Genomic DNA, 25,754 nt, shown 5'->3' on the forward strand with positions numbered 1-25,754 from the left:
CAGAGACTGCTCATGAATGGGCATTAGTGCTCTGCTGACCCTTTCTGCTGGGCACAGTCTGATGCTTGGAAGGCTTGTCTGAGTGCTAACTGTCACGGACTTCCTGGCAAACTCTTAATTATTGAATGTACGTTTGTTTTGCTGGGTGGACATTTTACTTAAAATCCTTGTTTGGGCCACAAGCAGTAAGCGGACAAAAATGTAAGACATTCTTTGGTCAAGGCAAATAAAGGCCCCAAGGAAAAAGCCCAAGAAGCTTGTGTTAATCATTAAACTTGCTCTGTGGTAGGCTCTGAACTTTTACTCTAGTACACATTTGGCCAGGACACAAACGAGTTAGGTGAGTTACGGTCCAGCATAAGTGAGTTTCCAGCCTGGTAGCTGCAGTCTGGGCTCTAAGCAGATAACACGACCATCATTTGTTGGCCGAGAGAAGCAAGATCATTTGGAGAGAAAAGGTAATTTCTCCCTTGAGTCACAAGACTGAAACATGAAAAAAGGTACTTTTGATTCAGAAAAGTCTCTGTTCTTTGTTTTCTAGGTATTGTGTCTCTTGCTAATGTGGCAGTGAACAAGGAAGTGGGAGATCTATAGTTGCATTTTGTAGCTTTGTGTCTCAAGGTTTCAAAGGAGGGGAAGAAGAGAGAGAGGAAAGAGGAAGAAAGGAACAAGAGAGTGAGAGCAGAGAGAGCAGAAAGAGACCAGTGGAGAAAGAAGACTTGGCTAAATGCACACAGTCCTCTTCTGTGGTTGAAAACGTTTTGGTTAGTAAAGGGAGGCTGAGTTTATCCTTAGGAAGAATTGATGGATTGGTCAATTCACACTAAGAAAAATTACATTTGCTGTTGGTTTTATTGCTCTATTTTAGAGGGAAAGATGCAGGTCTGAACATAGGTTTTATTTATTTATTTTTGTTTCATTTGTTATAAGGTGTATGTACTCACCAGACAGAGACAGAAAGAGAGGGGAAGTGAGAAAGCAGCCCCCGCCCCCCCGCCCCCACACACACACTCTACAGTCCCTTCTCCTCCATTCTTCTCTCTGGATTTTGAGCATACATGCAATTGTGCCTGGAGTATTTTTTTCAAGCCACTGGGTCTAGGACTCGAACTGCATCATTGACCATGTGGGATCCAGCTGCCTTCACCACTATGCCACTGACTAGCCTTGAACATAGGGTTTTAAGAAAACCATGTGAATGTTTATTTCCTTTGTTCTAAGCTTGGGGGTAAGTACAGGAATTAAATGTTAAAACCATGCAGCAAGATTAAAATTAAACTCGCCTGTGCAGTGTATATTCTGTTGGGTGTAGCAAGTAAGTCTGATCTGTGCTTTTGGACCAACAGTCCTTTATATGGTAGAACCATTGCTGAAAACTGAATGTTTGTAAATTGAATTCTATTCCAATAGGCCTCAAAGTGTAAGGAATTTTGCAACTTGCTTAATCCACTTGGAAATTTTAGAACTCCTCTCATCCTTGCATATAACCTTTACTCCTCCCCGTTTGCTTGTGATTTGAGGGCAGGTGCATAGATTATTTTGTCTGTTTTCCCAACTTCTAGCACAGTGTTCAGCAGAGAGTAGGCATATAAAAAATGTTACAGCATTAAATTAAATATAAATGACTTCATATTTTGGGCTGTCTCAATCAGGACATAACTGTAAGATAAGTTTATTCCAAGTTTTTTTTTTTTTTTGCAGGTATCCTTTTTTGGGAAGTTTATTGTAATTTTTATGGTTTTTTTTTTGAAATAGTATAACTATTTTGGTTAGTCTCAGTGTTTTCATGAAATTTTAAGTTAAATGTATATTTAATAGTATGTATGTGTTTACCTGTAATTTTTTGAACTTTCAGAAAATCTCAGAGCCAGTATGTTAAGAGAATGTTGTCTATTTTCTCTGACTGGGTGCTGGAGCTCAGCTCTCTTTCCAGAGCTGCCATCAGGGCACCATCTAAGGCATGAGAGTTTTCAGCCAGAAGTCTACAGATTCTGTTATCCCACATATATGTGAAAGCCACTTCTCTAGGATTTGGTAAATCCAGATTTAGGGTATTTAAAAATATATCCATTAATTAGAGTTTGTTGAGCCCTGTGTGGGATCTTTGCACTAAGAGTGTTGTGGAAATAGATGACTGGTCCTGGATCTCTTCAAGGAATGTTCTGTCTAGAAGAAGAGGCATATGTGCTATTGAACTCTGGTTCAGACTCTACAGAACATTAGCAAGAGATGTGGGGAGTGAGGCTGATGAGAACTGAAAGGGCTGGGGAAGTGTTCAGTGGAGGAGGTGGCTCCAAGTTAGGCCATGAAGGAAGGCCAGCAACTCATGGGAGTCCAGGAAGGAACCAGAAGGAGCTGGTACAGAAGCTCATACATGGAAGGCTTGTCTGAGTGATAATGAGAGCAACATGACTGCAGTGTAGGATTCAACTGGAGGACAATGTGAGGGAAAGTTGGAAAGGCAGGATGGGCCAGGACTTGGCCAGACTGAAAACTCAGACTGATGGCTTTGTATCACATTTGCTTGAAATAGAGAGCCTGTAAAAGGAAAGCTGACATTTGAAGGTTGTCTACTTTCTGTTAAACCCTGTGTCAGTTTCTTTGGCATTTAATTTTGATAAAGATTCTAAGAGGAAAATATTCTTATTATCATTTGATAGGTGATGACACTTCTGCATTAAAATACAATTTTAAGTAGAATGGCACAGTGAAGTCATTGTTTAGGAAGATGGTGCTGAAAGACATGGGTATCATGGTTTAGGGGAGAGAGACCCTGGAGTTATGGAGTCCTGTTTGGGGGGACCAGTACTTCCTTCCTCTGTTTATTATCTTCTTTCTCTTCTGTTGTAATAATAAGACAATTTACCAAAACTTTCTATTAGGCACAATTTTTTCAATTCGTATTTATTTACATTTTTAAGCTCTTTGCTCTTTTGTGTTGATTGATCCTGGAGGACTGAGATTCTTCCAGGCACAAAACAAAACAACAACAAAAGAGACTTTCCTGCCCACCACAAATTAGTACTTTGGTGTCTAGAGTTATTTTTTTTAATTCAGTTTTTTCCCAATAATAATTTAGTTAAAGAGATTATTATAATTTACCTGTCTTAAACATTCATAACATAAGCTGGTGGGACAAGGCAAAGATGGAGGGAATGAAGAGTGGTGATGATTTTATACTAGACTTAGAAGATCCTTTTCTCTTGAGCTTAGAAAGATGGTAGGTGCCTTTGAAGATACAGGGCCGTATTTATATAATCTCCTTCTTTTCACAAGCTTTAGTACAGCAAAATAATAATGCACATAAGGAAAAATAATAGTGTTTCTTTTACTTTACTTTTTTATAAAGCACAAAATCTCCAATCAAAACGAAAATGCTTTTAATGTCGGAGCAACCTTAAGGGGATTTAAGGGGACATAATGACCATCTGGCTGATTTTTCTGATGAATATTAAAATACTACTTTTGGCAGGTGAGTAGAATGTGTTTTGAAGGGATTGTGGATAAGAACACAACAGGTTACCTTGACAACTATGCTGGAGACTTAAATGTTATTTGGGTTGTATACCATAAAATTATACAATTTTTACTTGTCAATTAAAGAAAATAAATTAAAAAATATTATTTTAGGAGGAGATGTTGAAATACCTGGTTCTGTGTTTAAATTTTCTGTTCAATTTTTTTTCTGTTTAATAGCTAAGATTATCTACTGAATTATTATGACTATTTCAATTTCTAGCAGACAGTGGAGTTCAAAACTTTTAATAATAACTTAAGACCTTTCTTTTATAATTCCTTCTTGGGCTATACAATGTAATTCTTTTTAAAATTTTCTGCTCTACCTTCCTGAAGGGAGTAACTTATCTCATCTTAATGATTAATGACTTCTTGTATTAAAATCGCCCTTCCTCAAATCATGTCTTCAATTTTCTCTGAGAATTTGGCTATCCTTTTTATCTTCTTAGAGCATTTGTTTTTGGTCTTCTTTAGATAAAAATACCTAATTATCTTTGAGGGGTAGAGATGGGCTAGTCTGGCTGGAGCTGCCATGAATGATTGTGTTGATGTGAATGGTTCCCCACCACCTTCGGCTATATCCTGTGCCATCTGTATATGTGTACATAGAAGCCCTAGGCAAGCCACATTTAGGGTGGCCTTGGTTATTTCCTAATTTTCCTGATAGGGAAGCAAATGTTCTGTTGATAATACTTTCCTTGTTCATTATCTCACTGAGGAGCCAACTGCGCTTTGCTGGTTTCCTTGAAGTAACTTTACTTTCACCAAGGCATGTCCAGGAACATCTTCAAGGATGGAGGGATTAATTAAGATCTTGCTCCTCTGATAGTCTATGTGGAAGAACCTACTCTAATTTAGCATATGAAGTCCATATAGCATTTTAAATCTGAAGCAAATTCCAGCAATGATTCATGCTTCCATTTCTCTTTGATCAGACAAGGAAAAGTTCTAGGGAAATTTGTACCCATTCAGGGAGTGATTCTGATCATGTATTCAAAAGGGTAAACTAGAGGGCAGTGTACCAGACAGGAGAGAATAGAATTAGGGACAGGTTATAGAAGTATCTCCTTCTTTCCAGGAAGTGGAAATACAATAGAAGAAATAAGTGGTGATTTTACAATTAAACATGAACACGTTATTAAGGAGTGAAAAAGGGAGGAGTGAGAGGATGATCCTGTTAAGTACCAAATGTACTCCTGAGGTTCTTTCTAAAGGAAGAAGAATTTCAGGATTTTTGTGGTGAACATTGGGTTTTAGGAGGTCTAAGATGGAAGGTATTGATCAGAATTTTCTTTAAAATAGGAGTCTGAGAGTTCACCAGACCAGTAGCACCTTGTTAGAAATGTAAATTCTTGGGTTCCTCCCAGACCTACTGAACAAAAAACACTAGGGTTAGTGCCCAGTGATGTGTTTTATTAAGCCCTCCTGGTGATTATGATGCACACTAAATTTTATTTTATCTTATTTTAGTTTTAGAGACAAAGTATTATTATGTTGCCCAGGCTGGATTTAAACTCAATCCTCCTGCCTCATTCTCTTAAGTATTTGGGACTATAGGCATGTGCCAGGGTGCTTGGCTAAATTTTTATTTAAAATGTTAAAGAAGCTTGTGGATTGAATTTTACCTTTAAAATCAGTGTTTCTCTCATCAATTTATAGTACCTTGCATCTGTTTACATATTGAGCCTGAAGAAGGTAGCCTTGCGGGAGGAACATGGATTACAGTCATTTTTGATGGTAGGTTTGGGTCTAACCAAATGAAAATTTCTTGTTTATTGATACACAGTCCTAAAGAATATGAGTCTTGGAACCAGTAGATGGCATAGAGGTTACGTCACTGGACTCCCATATAGTAGACTGCAGTTTAATGCCCGAACCTGCAGCTTGAAACTCACTCCAGGCATATGTGCATGTGTGCTCAAAATCCCAAGAGGAGAATGGAGAAGGGATTGTGGTGTGGCCACCCCCCTGAGGGGTGGTTTCTCATTTTCTATCTCTCAGTCTCTCAAGTGAGCACACACGCCACACACACCCTATAGCAAAAATCTTTCTTACCAAAAAAAAAAAAAAAAAGGAAGAAGAAGAAGAAGAAAAGAAGCAGAATATGAGTCAATATGAGTCTTTGGCTTTCTTCCTTGTCTGAGGGCAAGTATAAAAAGGACTAAAGGGGGATGGACAGGTTGACTAGCTTCTGTCTTTACAGATGCTCACTTGCTAATATTGTAGAAACAGAGCACATACAAACCCAAGCTGTCAGGTGGGACTCCAGGAATCCTAGATGAGATGATATGGAAGTGTATAATATAGTACTTGGCAATGTACGCTCCAGAATTTTACCTCTTTTGAGGACAAAAAAATCTTACTTATGAATTATTGTGTACTTGGAAGCTTCTAAACCTTAATTTAGTTAATCTATTTCTAACATTGAGGAATTACTCTAAAGAGTAACTTTGAGGGTTCAAAGATTCTTTTTTTGAGTTTAGGTGAACCTGAAGAGGGAAAACTCTTTAAAAACTTGTAAATGAGAAAATTCCTTTATACAGCAGCCATAAATACCTTTAGCATTGAGGAGTACTAATCTAATACTTTGGCAAATTTGATGTCTTACATTGCCCCCCTGTGGCCACATTTTTATCTCTGTGTGAATTAAAAATGCTTGGCCTAAAGTTCTCCCTTTCCCTGTGTTTAGGTTTGAAGTTGGATATCCTTTACCCCACCAATGGCTCTCAGCTGGAGATATACCTGGTGAATGTGGCAGTGCCTGCACTGCCAAGTATCCCCTGTGACATCTCTCCTCTCTTCTTGGATTTGCCTGTGGTGACCTGCCGGACTAGGTATACCTGTCCAGGAATAGGAAGATCATACAGGACAAGAGATTTTGCTTCTTAGTAGCTTTCAGTGGCATATTAGAACAACTTGGACTGTGACTGCAGCTACTGGCTATTGTTTCAAAAAGGTCCCTCTGAATTTATTTCTTAAAAGTTCCTAGCCGGGCTCTAGGACCTTAGGGTAGATGAGGGTATGGCAAGGAATTTTGAGATACTTATAAGGAAGGCCTGGATTGTGTTTCCGGTTGTCTTTTGCAAGGATCCTTACAGTTACTAAGATTTCAATAAATGGTGCCATTTTGCAATCATTGTTTAAAATAGGGATAATCGTAAGATTGTGTATATCCCCAAAATTAGTTAGAAGGGAAAACTGTTTTAGGCTCAGTCTGTTGTTGAGTTATATATGATCTCGATTTAGGAAATATTTGTGTAAGATTCCAAGTAATCTATACTCTACTCAAGTTTTTCTTGGAGTATGAAGTTCATATTAGTTCTTTCTTTCCTTATATCTTAGAGATACTGCATGGAAGTGGATCATTCATGAAGAGAAAAAAATATTGTCATTTCTTTTTGTTTTCTGTTCCCTCTTTCAAGATGTCCCCCTTCTGTTTTTGCCCATTGAAATCCTTCCCAGTCATACTACAGATGCCACCTATTCCCTGATCGTCCAACTGAGTGTGAGCTTTCCCTTCTTTGAAATAAGAGGAAGAAACCTTTTAGTAATTCATCCCCAGGGTGTGTGTGTGCACACACTTTTAAATGTAATTTATCATATTGAAGGGGAGACCTTTTTGTAATTTACACAAAGGCACAGCATGTGTAACCTTACTTAGCTATTTCTTCAGCTCTCTTTTTTAGGACGTTTATCTCATTTGCCCACTTCTCAGGTTCATCCTCATAGAACTGAGCGACTTGAAGGAAAGGGCTGCATTAACTCTGACCGTTGCAGTCTTTCTGGTGCATTGCACCATACCTGATACCTAGAAGATGCTTAATAGGTGTCTGTTGATCTTCACTTCCTTATGGCACTATTATTGGTTTTAAAACTGGGTTTTATGTTTTCCTCAGATTTTATGGTATGTTTTGCTATAGACTTTTGGCAAGAGCTTGTCATAATGCAAGTCAACTCTTTGAAGATTTGTGCTATAGGCTACAAAAAGTTTGTGGAAAAATGGAATTCACATATGACTATTTTAGTGCAGAAAATTTTGAAATCCATGCACAATGTGTTCATACTATGCATTTCCCATAAACTATTTGAAGATCCCTTATATATGTCCTTTCTCTTAAATCTTGACATATGAACAATGCTTGGATATACTATTGATTTTACATCATCTTCTTAGAGGCAAAGAAATACTACCCTCTTAAATATGCTCATTGATTGGAAAGTGACAAGTTCAATTAATATTCAAATGTGAAAAATATAGTTTATCATTAATGAAATACAGTCATACTCATTATCATATGATGATATAACTGGTTTCTCCAAAACAGCTATTGCAGCATCAAAATCAGCATTTCTTAATCAAAATATATGAGCACAAGTGTGATTTGATATTTTCTAGTAGGCACATTAAAAAGTCAAAAGCAATAAGTGAAAATTAATTTTAATAATATATTTTATTTTGCTCCATATACCTAAAATGTCATTTCAATATATAATCTGTATAATTTATTTATTTATTTATTTATTTTGAAATTTTTAAATTTAATTTATTTCTTTTTGTATATACATTCGATCTCATTGTCTAGCTTACAATGTGAGCATTTCAATATGTGAACATTTCTCCTCAGTCCCATTGATCAAAAAATATCTTCAACCGATAACACCACACTTCCTCATCCCATCAATGTTCTACCTCTGTATCCCTTCTCCAAATGTCCTTCGTTAGGTCCCACTCCTCCACATACACCTCATCTGACATTCACACCCATCTCTTGTGTTTGTACAACCGTTAATCAATTGGTTTCAGTCATAGAGTGCAGACATTTGGTATATGTTAAGTGGGGACATTCAGTGTCTCTCCTTCATAGCCTGGCTTGCCTCACTCAGCAGTAAATCTTCCATATTTTTCCACTTTCTGTCAAAAGCCAGGATTTTGTTGGTTTTTATGGCTGAGTAGTATTCCATAGAGTATATGTGCCACAGTTTTTCAATCCATTTCTCCATACGGGGACATTTGGGTTGGTTCCATGACTTTGCAATCGTGAATAGTGCCGCAATAAACATTGATGCGCAAGCACTTTTCCAATGAAGAATTCTTCTGTCCTTTGGGTAGATACCAAGGAATAGGATTGCTGGATCATATGGTAGATCTATTTGTAGATTCTTGAGGAATCTCCAAATTATTCTCCACAGTGGTTGGACCAATTTACATTCCCACCAGCAGTGTAAAAGAGTTCCCCTTTCACCACACCCCTGCCAACACTTATCATTTTTTGTTTTGTTAATCAGACATTTTGACTGGGGTTAGGTGGTACCTCATTGTTGTTTTTATCTGCATTTCCCTTATGATGAGGGATGTTGAATATTTTTTCATTTGCCTTTTGACTATTCTTATGTCATCTTTAGAGAGTGTTTTATTCAACTCCTTCTCCTATTTTTTAATAGGGTTGATCATCTTTTTTCCAATTTCTTTAGTTCCTTGTGTATTCTGTTATCAGTCCCTTATCTGATTTCCCTACATCAATGTCTCCCAGAGTTTTCCCAGTGTTTTCCAGGAGCAGCTTTATAGTTTGAGGTCTTAGATTTAGATCCTTGATCCACCTTGACTTGATTTTTGTCAAAGGTGAAAGGTAGGGGTTCAGATTAATCTTTCTGGAAGTGGAAATCCAGTTTTTCCAGCACCACTTGCTGAAGAGGCATAATCTGTATAATTTATTAACGAGATGTTTTGCATCCTGTTTTGTCATTCCAGGTCTTCAAAGTTCAGTGTGTATTTTACACTTATAGTTTTACAATTAATTGAGACTACTCACATTTCAAGTGCTCAATAAGCATATAAAGCTAGTGTCTAACACAAATAGATAATTCAGATTTAAATTTATAAGGCTACACTAAAGATTCTGTTGGGAAGATTTGGAGAGGAGGCACTTGAATCTAGTTTCTTTCTTATTCATCACATCCCTCCCATGTCTAATAAAAATCACCATGAAAATGGCAGCCTGAAGTGACAAAAAAGCCAATGTAATTGTTGTAAAAGAGGAGGAAAGGAACAGAATTTTCTGTATTGAGGAATACATGAGGTGTTCATGACTACTCAGATGATTATGAAACAAAATTTTTTTTGACAAGTAAGATCAATATTTTTTACCAGAAAAAGCCTAGGATTAAGTTCTATTTTTTTTTCTTAACCTTGGTATCATATCCAATTCTCTCAATCTATATGAACTGTAATTTTTTTTTAATGGAAAAATGTTTCTTCTGAGTCAATATTTCAAAGCTTCTTCAAATTCTTAAGGTACTATGCACTTAGGATCTTTTTTTTATTTTTTATTTTTGGAGAGGTTTTTGCTATCGGGTGCATGCACTCGCCAGAAAGACAGAGAGAGACAGAGAGATAGAAAGGGAGAAATCACCCCCCAGGGGGGATGGCCATGCCGCAATCCCTTCTCCTCCATTCTCCTCTTGGGATCTTGGGCATGCATGCACACGTGCCCGGTGTGAGTTTGAGCCACCAGGTCCGGGACTCAAACCGCAGTCGACTACATGGGAGTTCAGCAACATAGCCATTACATTAATTGCTGGCCCCTGAACTTATGATCTTGACAAACGGAGTATATATTTATAAAGTCTATGGACCATTTTTTAAAATTTTTAATTTTTTAAAGTTTGTGCTAGGGTCCCTGTACTCACCAAAGAGAGATAGACAGAGAAAGTGAGAAATCACCCCAGAAGGGATAGTAATGGAGCAATCCCTTCTCCTCTATTCTCCTCTCAGGATGTTGGGCATGTACCAGTGCCTGGAGTGATTTTCAAGCCACTGTGTCCAAGACTCAAACCGCATGGTTGGCCCTGTGGGATCCAGCACCATAACCACCACACTACCTGCTGACCCAAATTCCATAGACTTTTAACAACAACAAAAAATCATAACATGCTAATGCAGCCAAATCTTTAAAGGCTCGCAATTATGAGTGGGTTTAAGAAGTGAATGGTGAAATGCAGAAATCCTACTTAACTGTTTTACGTGCACAGGTAGAAAATATGAAGTGGTCAAGTGGGCTGCTTGCTTTGGGACTTTATGAATTTCAGTTTATAAGATTTTTACTTTCTGTCCTTAGATCTCTACTGTCCGAAGCGCATGAGGGTCTCTACTCCCTGGAAGTGCACTCTGGGGGACAAGTGGTAGGCAGCCCAAGTCCAGGACCATGTGACAACTGCACTTTCAAGGTGGGTTCTAAGGATGGAGGAATGTGATTGCCTAGTCTGAGGTTGTGCTTATTTTATTAACAAACAATTTATAAATCAGCCAGAGCATCTGCTCTGACTTGATGAAAAGAAAGGTAGATGGTGGTGATGGGGATTCTTTTTTATTTTTGGAGAGGTTTTTGCTACAGGGCACATGTGCTCACCAGAGAGATAGAGAGACAGAAAGCGAGATATCACCCCCCCCAGGGGGGATGGCCATGCCGCAATTCCTTCTCCTTCATTCTCCTCTCGGGATCTTGGGCACGCATACCCACGTGCCTGACGTGAGTTTAAGCCACCAGATCTGAGACTCGAACCATGGTCAACTACATGGGAGTTCAGCGACATAGCCATTATGCTAACTGCTGGTCCCATGACAGGGATTCTTAGACTATACAAGGGAAAGGTAAGTACTGAACACCTGTATGCAGGCTCTCTCACTAACTGGTTTATGTTCACTGTCTAATTTAATGCTTACAGCAATCCTATAGAATAGTTACTTATTATCCTGTTTTAACAATCTGAGACTCAGAGAGAATAGATAATTTTAATTTGCCCATGTCATCCACATAATGAAAGGCAGAACCAGGATTTGAACCTACAGCAGATTGTAAATTCTTAACATAACTGAAGCCATAAAGATTACCTTCACAAATTGGGGTTTCCTTTTATAGCTGGAATCCTTTTTCTCAGAATGGTGAAGGGATTCTCCCTCTACTTCCTAATAAATTTCTGCTTCTGTTTTCAACACTAGACTAAAAGGGTACTTGCTGGTGAAATTCTCCTTCCTGCTCAAACTGATCAGAAAGGAAGGGAAGGAAGGGAGGGAGGGGAGAGAGAGAGAAGAGGGGAGAGGGAGAAAGAGAAAGAGAGAGAGAGAGAGCGAGCAAGAGCGAGCCAATGCCTTACTTATTTTAAAGCCTTATCACCCACAGTAGGGTTTAATTTTATGCTTGGTTGAGCATACCGTTCATTGCAGATTAGTTTTACTCTACAATGGTCTCTCAAAGGGAGGTCCTATGTTTTTCATAAAAGACAGAGATGTGGCAGTGCTCCTATTGACTTTGTCCTATGTCACATCGAGTGACTGTGTTTACGAGCCATTTAAAAGAGCCATTAACTGATGCTTCCTTAGAGTAAGACTTTACGCTATAAATTAATCTCTAATACAATGAATTCATATAGGCAATTTGTTTTCAAAATTTGGAATTCACTATCAATTCTCATTTAACAACTTGTTTCTCTTTAGTCCACGATCATATTTTCTGTAGCAGGAAGAAAAAAAAGTTCTATCACTCTTATTAAGATCCACACCACTGTCTCTGCACTGTTTCAGAGAATAAAGCAGAAGAGAAATGGCTGAGCATGCTTCTCAGTCACCATGCTCATTCTCACCCCAGACTGGAGTTTTCCTACTTATTAAAAGATCACTAAGGAAAGAGGAGGGAAAGAAGAGACACACTTCCTAAAATTGCACATTAAAGAAAACAAGCCTGTCAGTGGTGCAACTAGCTTGGCGAGCTGATGAAAAATCACCAGGGGATGCAGTTAATGAGAGGTATTCTAAGCTAAGCAGAACACGGTGTGTCTCTTTGTTTGGGGACTGGGACTAGAGGAACTATGAGTATTAAAAATTAATTTCAGCTTGCCAGGCCACTCCAAAGAGCCTGCTGTGGGCACTGACAAGTATGAACAACTCACTAAGGTTTATCAAGCAGCTGGTGGCTGCGGCTCTCTCATTCTAATCCACTGCTTTTCTGCTCCCACATCTCATTGCACTGACCACACTTGGGCTCAAGGATCTACACGCAGGGTGTTGGATGTGGAAGCTCATTAATTTTTCACTTTGTCATGTCTCTAGCCTGGTGGGTGACCAGGGCCCTGTTTCTCTTAGAAATGTACCATTTTATGTTGTGTCAGCTCAGAGAGGATCACAAGCGAAGCCCTCTTGAGGCTTAACCCTGAGCCTGCCCAACTCTCTGAGGAATTGGGAGAGAGTAATAAAAGGGTTGTTGTATTCCCTACAAACTTCTGGTAGAAGGATTACCCTGAGTGACAGACTGTATGTTTTAAGTTAGATCAAGAGCTACGGTTTCATGGCCCAGCCTGGCAGTAGTAAACTGAACTGCAATGCTGGGAGTGACTGACTACAGCTTCAGTTCCCCAGGTCAGCCTGAAAACATGCTGGGTTTATGTGTATGTGCCCAAGATCCTGAGGAGCTCCGGGTCTGGAGACAGGGAATCATGGCACAATGAGATCTTGTTGAGGGTGTTTTTCTCTCTTTCTCTCTGCATCTCATGTGTGTGCATGCATTCTCATGAATAAAATTTTAAAAAGAGATATGCTTCCTTATTTGATATGGACTCAGCTTTTTTCATATGCCTGTTTCTAACATCTGTGAAGTGGGGCAATAACCACTATTCTCCTTCACTAGGCTCCTGTGATAAAGTTCCGATTGAAATGGCATTGATATGTAGGGTGTCCCCGTGGGAAATGAAGGCCTGGGTGTAGCAGTTGGCTAGTGGAAAGTGAATGTTTGGCAGGTGTGTGTAGAACTGCATTAATCTTTATTTTTTTGGTGAGATCAGAGCCAGTTCCAAGTCTGTGAAGTCACAGCATTCTTATTTTGACCTCCTACTTATAAATACTTTCTGTGAACTATTTTCTAACCCTTTCCTTTAGATAGTGAGGAAATTAGCCTTGCCTACAGACCATCTAGCTATGTGGATCAATACATAAAATCCATACTTGACACGCTTCCATCAGCTTTGTTGTAATGTTTATTGATTCTTATGTCTGATTAGGGCTGTTGATTAACAGCGGAGTTAGTCTTTGGTAATATTCACCCTGAGAATGTGGACTCCTCTGGTGCTGGAAACAGACCAAACAAAACAATTTGCTGTAATTTGTTTTGTAAAGGGAGGCTGTGTGGAAGGGAGGCATCTGAGCATCTACTGGAGGTTGTGGGTGAGGGTGACTAGAAGAGGAGACTATGTCTCTTTCTGGGTGAGTCTCTGGCCCACAGGTCAAGTGTTGGCCTTGTCAGTCCATCCTTAAACGTCTTCATTTGTCATACTGTCTCCAGTGTGATTTCCTGGAGTAACCCAGATGCCTATAGGTAAGATGGAAGTCTTACTTCTCCCTCTCTTTCCAGAGAAGTCATCACAGAGATCAGTCATCATAGATCAAATTATTCCTTTCGTTCACAAAAAACTAAATGTCTTCTCTTTACCAGGCTATGGATAGGGATATAACAACAGCTGAATCAGGCATTGTCTCTGCCTTTACAGAGCTTATTATTAGCAGATGATGTACTTCAGAGGGGTAGAGGCATTGGAAGATGATTTGGAGTGCCATTACCAGGCTTTCTCAGGCTCTACCTCTCCCATCAATGTCCTTGCCACATTATTTAAAAAGAATTATTCATTAATTTTATTTATTCATTCATTTATTTTAATTTGACCAGAGTGATACACACACACACACACACACAGAGAGAGAGAGAGGGACAAACAGACACACACACACACACACACACACACACACAGAGAGAGAGAGAGAGAGAGAGAGAGAGAGAGAGAGAGAGAGAGAGAAAGCTACCAGAAGGTTTGGGACCTGAACCATGGTTGTCCATGTAGGATTGTCCAGCACCTTAACCACCACCACACCACCTGCTGGTCCTGTCCTTGTCTCATTTTTAAGAGCAATGTTGTATTTTATTCCTTGAATCTTCCAAATCATTCCTTCTAACCCACATCTTCCATATCCCAAGTAAGCACTTTACACATGTGCCTATCCAACTTCTTTTTTTTTTTTTTTTTTTGGTCGTTTGCTGATCCCTACCAAGGTATCGCCGATGATAAGTCAGTAAAGTTGTGGTCCTTCCAATGAAGTAGTGAATTCTTTTATCAAAAAATAAAGGCCTTCAAGACCCAAAGACATCAAATTACAGTGGTGAAATTAAAACGTTGACATTATAGATGATGTCCTGCCTACCTTTTTTTGTTCCTGGATATAACAGGAAGGCAGATAGAAACAGGCTTGCCAAAGTTTGAACAATATGGTATGGGATAGAAAGCTGTATGTATGACCTTACCAAATTCCTTTTATCTCTTTACCTATAGAAGAAGTATAATGTTATCTCTCATCTCTGTTTATAAAAATACAATGAGTGTAAAAAGAAGTAGATGTGAAGGTTACTTGAGGAAATGAAACTATTTACTAACTTAGAGTAATACTCTATTAGGAGTGGCTTATACCTCTTGTGTTTACAGATATTTCAGTGAAATGCTCACTTGTGATAATATTTTCTAAACAGTTTTCCAAGGCGCAGACACCCATTGTTTATCAAGTTAATCCACCCAGCGGAGTTCCCGGTAAGAAGTCTTCTTTTAAAATAGTAATTATTGTGAATTCTGTTTGTTGTCTCTTCTCATAGGGAAATTTAAATCAAAACCACAATAAGATGTCACTTAACCCTAATCAAAACCACAATAAGATGTCACTTAACCGTAGTCAGAATGGTTTTCATCAATAAAATAAAGAATCAAATGGTGGCAAAGCTGTGGTGAAAGGAAACTCTCCTACACTATTGGTGAGAATGTGAATTAGTATAGTCACTATGGAAAACAATATGGAGGTACCTCAAAAACCTACAAATAAAACTACCATATGATCCAGCAATTCCACTCCTTAGTATTTACCCAAAAACTAGGAAAACAGTAAGAAAGATACTTGCACATCCATGTTTACTGCAGCATTATTCACAATTGCTAAGACATGGAATTAACAGAAATGTCCAAGAACTGATGATTGGATTGAAAAAAATGTGGTACCTAAACTCTGTGGAATATTACTCAGCCATAAGAAACAATGAGACCTTGTCATTTGATACAAAATAGATGAATACAGAAAAATTAATTCTAAGCAAAGTAAGCCAGACTATGAAAGACAAACACTGCATATTACTACTGAAAATATACTGAATGTCTGCACTCCATGGCAGAAACTGAAAGATTCAAATACATAAGAGTAGAGAGGACAAGTGTAGATACTAGAGACTGTATATGAGGGGGTGGTTAATACAGGGTGGGTGGCACAGGCCACCTTCAGGAAGAAACACTAAACAGACACTAACAGTAAAGAGACTGTAAAGTTCTCTATTGAAAATGACATATATGGTAATAGCCTTGATTCAATTGTTACATACTATTGGGTCATTGGAAAAGTAATAAATATTTTTCTGTTTTTCTATGCAAAAATGTGTCACGACTTTTCAGACAGCCAAATACATGGATATTAAAAAAAAATCATATTGTGTGCTATAGAGATGTGCAATGATTGAATGTAAATAAAAAGTATAAAATTTTTAGAATGAGAAAAATTGTACTATGCCTAAGAACCACCTAAAAAAGAGAAAAAGAAAAAAAAGTAGAAAAAATGCTCATGTTCAAAACTAGATGGATTGGGAACCAGCAGCTAGCGTAATGGCTATGTCGCTGGATTCCCACGTAGTCGACCGCGGTTCCCGTCCCGGACCCGGTGGCTTAAAACTCACGCCGGGCGCGTGTGCGTGCGTGCCCAAGATCCCGAGAGGAGAATGGAGGAGAAGGGATTGCGGCATGACCATCCCCCCTGGGGGGTGATTTCTCGCTTTCTGTCTCTATGTCTCTCTCTGTCTGTCTGGCGAGCGCACGCGCCCTACAGTGAAAATCTCTCAAAAAAAAAAAAAACAAAACTAGATGGATTGGGAACCAGCAGCTAGCGTAATGGCTATGTCGCTGGATTCCCACGTAGTCGACCGCGGTTCCCGTCCCGGACCCGGTGGCTTAAAACTCACGCCGGGCGCGTGTGCGTGCGTGCCCAAGATCCCGAGAGGAGAATGGAGGAGAAGGGATTGCGGCATGACCATCCCCCCTGGGGGGTGATTTCTCGCTTTCTGTCTCTATGTCTCTCTCTGTCTGTCTGGCGAGCGCACGCGCCCTACAGTGAAAATCTCTCAAAAAAAAAAAAAACAAAACTAGATGGATTGGGAACCAGCAGCTAGCGTAATGGCTATGTCGCTGGATTCCCACGTAGTCGACCGCGGTTCCCGTCCCGGACCCGGTGGCTTAAAACTCACGCCGGGCGCGTGTGCGTGCGTGCCCAAGATCCCGAGAGGAGAATGGAGGAGAAGGGATTGCGGCATGACCATCCCCCCTGGGGGGTGATTTCTCGCTTTCTGTCTCTATGTCTCTCTCTGTCTGTCTGGCGAGCGCACGCGCCCTACAGTGAAAATCTCTCAAAAAAAAAAAAAAAAAAACAAAACTAGATGGATTGAGTGTCTCTGCATTCATAACAGTTTATCTGTAATGCTTTCAGGTGCTATCGCAGCCAATTTACAGGTAGATGGGTAGAAAGAGAGAAAGCTAATGACTTAGACAAAGGTCATAGAGTTGGTGGAATTCTGGAGTCTCGATTTCTCTGCTGCTGCTGAAAACTAACTGAAAAATTCTTTCCTTTTAATAGGGCTAAATTATCAACTTCCTAGCTTGGGTGGGAAAGACTTCTAGCTCGAATAGGCACAATTTCAAAACTAGTATCAGATTATAGATATAAGGAATTCCTGTGGGTGTGTGTTTTGTTTCTAAACAAAGGAACTCATTAGAGACTGAGGAATAGCCAGACCAAACCAGGGTGCCAGGGGATTCTGCACCACAGTGAAGGATTGTTAACCACACATAGAAATCCAACTGCTTATAAAACATCATTTCTCCTATGCCACCACCTCCCCCACCTCCCTGGCTGCAATTCTGGGCAGGTTTCCCAAATAAAACGGAAGTAATCGTCTGGAAAGTGATTGCAAAGATGCAGCTGTGTGGATCCTGCCCAGAGGGACCACTCCAACTGGGCTAGCCACCAGTCATTTCCCCAGAGATGGAGGAGACAATGTGCAGAGCTCCAACTTGATGGGAGAAACAAGGGCTTGACAGATCCAGGTGCCAGCTGACAGCCCATCCCACACTCCTAATGGCTGGCTCCTTCCTCATCCCTCACCCTACCTAACAAGACTTCTACCATCTAAAGAGGAACTTTCTACCACCAGAGCAGCATTGATTTTATGTGTTCCTTAGAGAATTCAGTTCATTTGCCTATTTTAAAATTGGATTTTTTGTGTGTGTGTGCCGCTTGAGTTCCCTGTATATTCTGGTTATCAATCCCTTATTTGAAGCATAACTTGCAAATACTTTTTCCCATTCTTAGAGTTGTGTCTTCACTCTAATTATTGTTTCTTTTGCTGTGAGGAAGCTTTTTATCTTGTGTCTATTTGTCTATTTTTGGAATTATTGCCTGTGCTTTAGGGGTCTTGTTTAAGACATCTTTGCCTAATTCAGTGTCTAATGTCTTCAAGTTTTTCTCCTGTTTTTTTTTTTTTTTTTTTTTTTCCCCACCAGTAGTTTTATAGTTTGAGGCTTTACATTTAGATACTTAATCTATTTTAATTAGATTTTTTGTTACCGCTGAGAGGGGTCTAGTTCATTTTTCTGCTGTTAGATGTTAGATATCTAGTTCTTCCAGCACCATTTGTTGAAGGAACTTTCTCTTCCCCAGTGGATTGTCTTGAGTCCTTTGTCAAAAACCAGGTGTCTATAAATTTTGGGGTTTATTTCTGGATTCAAACATGAGTCTATTTGTTGAATAAATGAGATGTGCTCATTGTCCATCCTTTAAACTATAACTTCTTGCTGTTTTGTGCCCTTCTTTAATTCTGTCCTTTTGGGTCATCCAGGACATTTATGTTTTATACATTGAGATATGGAAAAAAAATCCAAAACTTTAGGGTCTCTAAAGACACATCAGTTTGTATGATGTGTATGATGTGAACCTCTTCATATAATATATTCATTTTAGCAAGTCTCTAGAGGGAAGTCTTCTGAAATACGAAGCAACCCCAAGGCACGTTGTTCTTAAATCCCATATTGCATGCATGGTATACTCAGAGCCAAGAGAATTAAACAGAGTAGTTTGTGGAAACTGGCCTGTCCTTCCTAAAATCCTCATGCTTTTTAGTACTGTGAAGAATATAAAAAAACAAAAAACAAAAAAACTCCTTTTATGTTCCAATTACAGTCAATAAGGTCTGTAATGGAAATAATTTGTTATTTTAGACTTTCCAGTGTATAATATTGATCACTGGATTATACTGTTGATCTTACCATCATATAGTTTATAGAAAAGTGTTAACTTCAGGGTCATGACTAACTGCCATATTTGATATACGAAACCAAAGAGAAAAGCAGTTTATGCTAAACATTTGAAATTTGACCTAAATCCATTAATTTAAAAAATCTTCTTAAAACAGGAAAACTAATACACATATATGGCTTGATTATCACTGGAAAATTGGAAACTTTTGATTTTGATGTTGACTATATTGATAGGTAAGCATGTGTTTATTTCTGTGTTTAACTATTTACAAATATGCTGGGTGGTTTCCTGGGGACAAACTTCCCTGACAGAAATAAATTGTAAGCAGCTGGCAAAGAATTGCTACTTTCCTCCTTGCAGTTTATGTCCCTGGTGAAATGGGCTTCAGCAAACTTTGTTAATGTAATTGCGACTGGTCGATTAAGTTGGTCCATTTATTTACTGGCAACTAGTCACTCTGGGCTCAGTGTGAGTTGTACTATAATTACATATGTGGATTTTCTTTTTCAATTCCTACCCATTTCCCCCTTATTTCTCAGGCTGAAGTAAATTTTTTTATAAAATGATGTGTAAACCTAAAATCCAATTAGAACTTCCTCATTTTGTTGTTATTCATTTGTGCTTTAGAATTCTGTAAGTGAGATCAGGGGAAAACATGGATAGGGATATTGAAAGCCATTGAGATTTTAATGTTTTCTGGGAATGAATAGGATGTCAAAGTGACTTTCTTCCCTGGATACTTGTTAAATAGAAAGTGTTACTATTAAATCATCTATGCTTCAACACCAGGAAGTGTTGAAGTTGTGAAGTTCATGGTAAGCTTTAAACAACAGTGATCATTCAAACAAATTAAGCAATTATAGTCAAGACTTAGAAGAAAGACAGAACATTATCTCACTCATAATGTTCAGTTGTGTAGGTTCTATACACTAATTTTTCCTTCATCCCTGGACAAGTTGGGGGTATCCCCCTCCGTTCTGCTGTGTCTTGTTGATTTGCCCTAGTTGAAGACAATATGAGTTGACTACTCACAGGATCATCATTTTTGGTATTAAGTAATGGTCAACTTGTTTTACAAGAAAATTACTCTTCCTGTAATGAGTAGAAATCCCAAATGCATCCTTGACCACATACGATATTCACATGAGGGTCTATACCAGTGTTGGTCTGGAAACCAGTTTTATGAAGGGAGAATAAAGGCATAAACTCCACAACGGCTCTGTGTAGACCCAATATAGCCACTGTGTAAGTTATGAATTTTTTGGAAAAGGGAAAATATTCTCTTGCAGAGTGAAAGCATGAGTGCACCTCTACTCTCTGTTGAGAATTTGACTTGACATCCCCTTAGGGCACAGTCTTCAGTCACCTGCAATAATGTCTCATAAATCCAGAAGGGAATGTTTATAACCATATTTCCTGAGTTTTGTTTGGACCATTGCATTATTGTCTCCTTTGTTTTGTTTTCATTTTTTAAATTCAGCCCATTGATCTTAGAAGCTCAAGGAGACAAATGGGTCACTCCTTGTTCTTTGGTAAACAGGCAGACAGAAAGCTGGTAAGTATCTTTTTTTTTTCTTCAAAATATATTCTTTCAGGTTCTTTTACATGAATACAGCATGCGTGCGTGCACCTATGTGCACACACACACCTTTTTCTAAATACAAACCACTCATAATTTGACTGCCTTATCTTTACACTTACTGGAAAGGACTCAAACATTGATTCGAAATGCAAATTGTAGTGTAATAGTAGTATATCAATACTTACAATGGTTTACTATAGACCAAAGCCCAATAATCTTGCAAGTATGGTTATTAGTTTCACTTTACAGATGAGGAAACTGAGGTACGGAGAGGTTGCACAAAGTCTTGGACTTGAACCCATCTGACTAGCCAGTACCCAGAGTTCATACTCTTAACCACTATACTATAATGATTAGGCAAAGGGGGGAACACACACACATGCACACACAATGAAATATTTTAAACAAGTGTCTGTATACTCCAGTACAGATAACCAACACTTTGCTGAATTTTTAGTTCACTCTGGATTGGGTGAATTAATATTTTTTTGAGGCCATTAGAAGAATTTTATTCTATGGCATAATTTTTTGGGTTAGTGTTTAGTGGAGCCAAATTCTATAATCTGGTTTCTTCCAGGCATCTTTAGTTTTTTGTTCAGAGTTGTCTTTTTGGTGGTTCACATATTACAATATATTTTTGTTTTGCTTTGTTTTTCTGGAGAGTTTTATGGGTCAGTTGGTGACCTGTTGGTTAAGGTGACTGGATCCCATATGTCAACTGTGCAGTTAGGGCCTTGAACCCTACAACCTGAAAAATATGCCAGGCTCATGTGCAAGCATGCCCCAAATCCTGAAAGGAGAAATGGAGAAGTAATTGTGGCATGATTATCTCCATGGTGCTTCCTCACTTCCCTTTTCCCTTTCTTTTTCTCTCTCTAGAAAGCACATGGACTGAATAGTATTCCATGGAGTATATGTGCCACAATCTTTCAATCCATTCATCTGTCTGTGGACATTTGTGTTGGTTCTATGTCTTAAGAATTGTGAATATTGGACTTCCCAGTATACATTTTCATGAACAAAATAAACTTCTATAGTGTATAAATTTAAAAAAAAAATAAGAAAACACATGGGCCTCAGGCAAAAATTAAAAAACATACAGACAAAAAGAGGAGAGTTTTGCTATTTTCTATACTTGTTGTATAAGAGCTTTTGGAAAGAAAAAACATAGGGAGGTCAGGATTGAGTTAAATTTTATTTTTCACATGTTTAATTAGACATGTAGCCTATGTATTGATGATAATAAATAAGTTAGTTAGCCTGTGCATTTGCTTCTAGGAACTGATTATATCTTCGGTACTTACCAATTTTTCCTGTCTGCTTTTTCCTTTTTACTTTATTGGTTAAAGTGTCAGAAGTCTTGAATGGAATTTCTGGAAGTTCTTACTTCAAATTATTATTATTATTTTTTTCTTAGCTATCCTATTCAAGAAGATCATGGGCTTGGGACTCTGCAATGCCGAGTGGAAGGCGACTACATTGGTTTGTTAGAGAAGTGACATAACTTAAAAGTCTTTTCTATGTCTTTCTCTCTCTCTCTCTCTCTGTGTGTGTATACGTATTTTAAGAATTTTAAGTATAATTCTTATGAAGATAATAATGGTAGCTATTATCTGAAAATTCCTTGAAAAACAACAAAAGAAGCAGCTTATTTATTGGGTTGTTGGAAAAGTTTGATGTATTTTTTCTATGCAAAAATGTGTCATACATTTCCAACAACCCAGTATAAATGAATGTAATCCTTACAATAAGCCTATGAGACTGGTGGAATTATTTTCACTCCATAGATGAGACAACTGAAACTAATAACCTGTGGATTAGAATTTAAATTTTGCTCAGTCTAACTGCAAACCTGGGCCTTTACCTGCTATGTAACAGTACATTTGTCATTTATTACTGTGAGTCCACATTACTGATGATGTTGAGCCAGTGAGAGTTAATTTTGGGCACCATTAAAGAAATTACAAGTTTACATGATAACTTGATACAGAGTCTTTACAGGTTTATGATAACAAAAACCTGGCCCAGGAGATACATGAAGATTCCGGTATGTCTGTTTCTTTGTGTTACAGGCTCCCAGAATGTTAGTTTTTCAGTATTTAACAAAGGAAAGTAAGTAACTGGGAATGGGCCAAATTTTCTTCTTAAATTACCTATCTTGTTTGCTTTTTGTAGTCTTTCATGATGAAAAATTTCAAACATGCACAAACAGAATAACTTAATGAAACCACACCTACCTCTTGATTCCTTTTGCTTGTGTGAATTTAACTGTGTCTTGTACAGTCATCTGTAGGCTGTGTAAGTGTTTCATTGTGGTGATGGTACAGGATTTGGGGAATTACCTCTTAAGTAATATCAAAGCACTATAAATCGAAAACTGTCACATGTGTCTCATGTGAAACATAGTTTCATGTAATACATTGTTTAATTCCCAAAAATGCCTTCTGTAAGATGGGAAGGGTGTGCATTTCATCAAGCTTTGGAGAGATCAGTTAGGGTTCTGGATTTCTATGTGCCTTACCTCATATTTTGCCACTGTAGAATCTGCCAGGTGTTTTCCTTAAATATGCATTGTTTAGCTGATATTAATTTAATTCTGATGATAGTGACCTTACCTATAGCAACATGGTCCAAAGTGTGGAGATTTCATCTCTCTTTCTCTCTCATTTAGGAAGGAAAAACATAATGTCTTTTGAGTATCTGCTATAGGACAGCTCAGTACTAGGCCCTTTTACATTCATCATTTCATTGAATATTTTTGACACCTTGTGAATGAAGTATTATTCTGTGGGTTTTTTTTTTTTTTTTTTTTTTTAGAGAGCTTTTTGGTATAGGGAGCGTATGCTTGCCGGAGAGATAGAGAGACAGAAAACGAGAAATCACTCCCTTCGGGGGATGGCCATGCCTCAATCCCTTCTCCTTTATTCTCCTCTTAGGATTTTGGGCACGTACACACATGTGCCTGGTGTGAATTTCAAGCTGCTGGGTCTGGAACTTGAACCATGGTCGGCCATGTGGGAGTCCAGCAACATAAAATTATGTCATCTGCTGGTTCCTGATGTATTATTCTTATGTTATTTTAATGATCAGAAAACAAACTTTGATCCATTGGTATTGATCTCTAATCATCAAAGAGAGCTGAAATCTAAACTGTTCAAAAAAAATCACTAGATGTTAGTGCACAATCCAATCTTTATTTAAACAGTTACTTTTTAAAAAGTGCAATCTCAGATGAAGTTCTCATCTTGATCACTTTGGTTTTTTTTGAAGGTCAATGGTACACAGGAGTGCATGGCTGATCAGTGCTAAACAGGACCTTTTCCTGTACCAGACACACTCAGGTACTATTTCCCTTTAGCCTGTACACCTCATCCCTTCTCTTATCCCTCACTCAGTTTTGGACCCTCTTCCCTTCATTCTGGCCATTTTTCTCTGACCATTCACACCTAAGGCTGTCTGTACAATCATGATGGTTTTTGGTTTTGGATGAAAATTAGTTTATCGTATAAATATCAGCTTTAGTTGCTATATTTAAAAAGGGTTGAGGGGCCAGCAGATGACACAGAAGTTAAAGTGTTGGACTTCCACATGGCCTAATTCACATTTTAAGATTCAGCTCAGAATTTATTTCTAGGACTATCCTTCTATTCCTCCATACCATTACCCCACTCCTAAACTTCTCCTTCATACTTTCATATAATTTCTCTAATTTTGCTACCCTAAGGTATTATACTTCTATATACTGGCCCTTTCTTACCGTACCTCAAGGAGTTGAGGTCAGAAACTATTTTGTTTTCACCTTATATTCCTAGTATCATAAAGGAGGTAGCTGTGAATGTTGGAAGAATTAGCACACATCTATGACTATGTTAAAAGTTTAAGAATTTAATAAATTTTGTCTGTATAGTTATGAATGCGATAATCTCTACATGAAGCTAACACAAAATTCCAATATCAGTGTAAAAAAGAGTATTATGAAATGATAGGTTAGAAGAAGAGGATTATACTAGTGGTGAGTTTTGATATTTAAGTTTGAGAAATCAAGTTGTACCTCACATATCTCCTTTGCTTTGTCTCAGCAACAGAAGCATTAGGAAACATTCTCATAAAACTTATCTTTTGAAGTGGTAACTATTCATGATTGCCTCGTCATACTTTTAGCTCATTAGAGAACACAACTCTTTATTCCCCTGGAGAGAATGAAAAGTAGAATTGTCATAGAGTTTGACATGGGAGAGGAGAAGATAAGAGAAAGTTAAATCTCAATGATATGTGACATATCACTTTAGGGGATTTCAAACAATCAGGAGCAGCATGAAAAAACTGGGTAGGAGGTGTTGAGTGCACATGGGAGGAAGAGCATGTAGCAGAGGAAAGAAGGAAGGGTACTGAAAACAGTGTAATTCATTCTTGTACTTAGAGCAAATTGCAGATTCACATGTGTTAATAGGACTTGCCTAGTGTATTTAAAGTTGATTTTTCTATATGGTGTAATCTACTGTTCCCTGGGTTGTAGAGTCCTTGAAGTTGGGAGACAGATTTCCTAAGAAAGCACCCTCATATGTAGGACTTTCGCTGATACCATGAGTGATTCTGCATTTCTGCTTCCTTTCAAGTATGAGCATGTATCACATATAATGTATGCTTACAGTCTTTTTCTCATAATGTGCATTTTAAAATGACTTTTACTAGAAAAAAATCCAACTGTTGCAGGACTTAGTTAAAGTAATAAATTATTGATAGCTTTTGTTATTAAATTATTATTTGGGTCATATCCTGTTCTATTTTTGGAAACTTACTTTTGTCCCCCTTAACTCTTGCAGAAATACTGTCTGTGTTTCCAGAAACTGGGAGCCTTGGGGGAAGAACTGATATCACAGTTATGGGAGACTTCTTTGACAGTTCTGCCCAGGTTACTATTGCAGGTAACTATGTTGAAATGGCTGAAAAAGGTCATAGTTTTAAAGTGCTGTAGAAGACTGTGTGGCATGGGAAGTATGGAGGAAGAAATATAACTTTCTTTTGACTTACCATGCCACCAGGCTCTAAAATTTTTCCCTGTGTTTGTTAAGACTAGTTGGGATGTTGGCTGCTCATGTGTAACAAGAACTGTATGTCCTGTAGATATGCTCATAGTACATGGCGATTCTCCCAGGTGCCTCTATCTTGAGGGTGAAGAGAAGGAAAAAGTACAACTTCCTGATTCTTCAGAAAGATCTAATACAA

General features: G+C 38.2%; 1 protein-coding gene across 1 annotated transcript in view; it reads left to right on the plus strand.

Annotated features, from left to right (window-relative positions):
• Positions 1–328: 328 nt before the first annotated feature.
• The window catches only part of PKHD1 (PKHD1 ciliary IPT domain containing fibrocystin/polyductin), a 578,800-nt gene continuing 553,374 nt past the window's right edge, over positions 329–25,754 (plus strand). Inside the window, exons 1-12 of the mRNA XM_006170441.3 lie at positions 329–458; positions 3,350–3,472; positions 5,176–5,253; positions 6,206–6,350; positions 10,632–10,740; positions 15,078–15,135; positions 19,101–19,179; positions 20,427–20,501; positions 21,946–22,010; positions 22,601–22,640; positions 23,799–23,869; positions 25,352–25,453. Coding sequence (XP_006170503.1) covers positions 3,421–3,472; positions 5,176–5,253; positions 6,206–6,350; positions 10,632–10,740; positions 15,078–15,135; positions 19,101–19,179; positions 20,427–20,501; positions 21,946–22,010; positions 22,601–22,640; positions 23,799–23,869; positions 25,352–25,453 — 874 coding nt within the window. The 5' untranslated portion in view covers positions 329–458; positions 3,350–3,420. The remainder of the gene's footprint in view (positions 459–3,349; positions 3,473–5,175; positions 5,254–6,205; positions 6,351–10,631; positions 10,741–15,077; positions 15,136–19,100; positions 19,180–20,426; positions 20,502–21,945; positions 22,011–22,600; positions 22,641–23,798; positions 23,870–25,351; positions 25,454–25,754) is intronic.

Source organism: Tupaia chinensis, unplaced genomic scaffold, assembly GCF_000334495.1.
Source record: "Tupaia chinensis unplaced genomic scaffold, TupChi_1.0 Scaffold148470_1, whole genome shotgun sequence".
NCBI classification, from domain to species: Eukaryota; Metazoa; Chordata; class Mammalia; order Scandentia; family Tupaiidae; genus Tupaia; species Tupaia belangeri.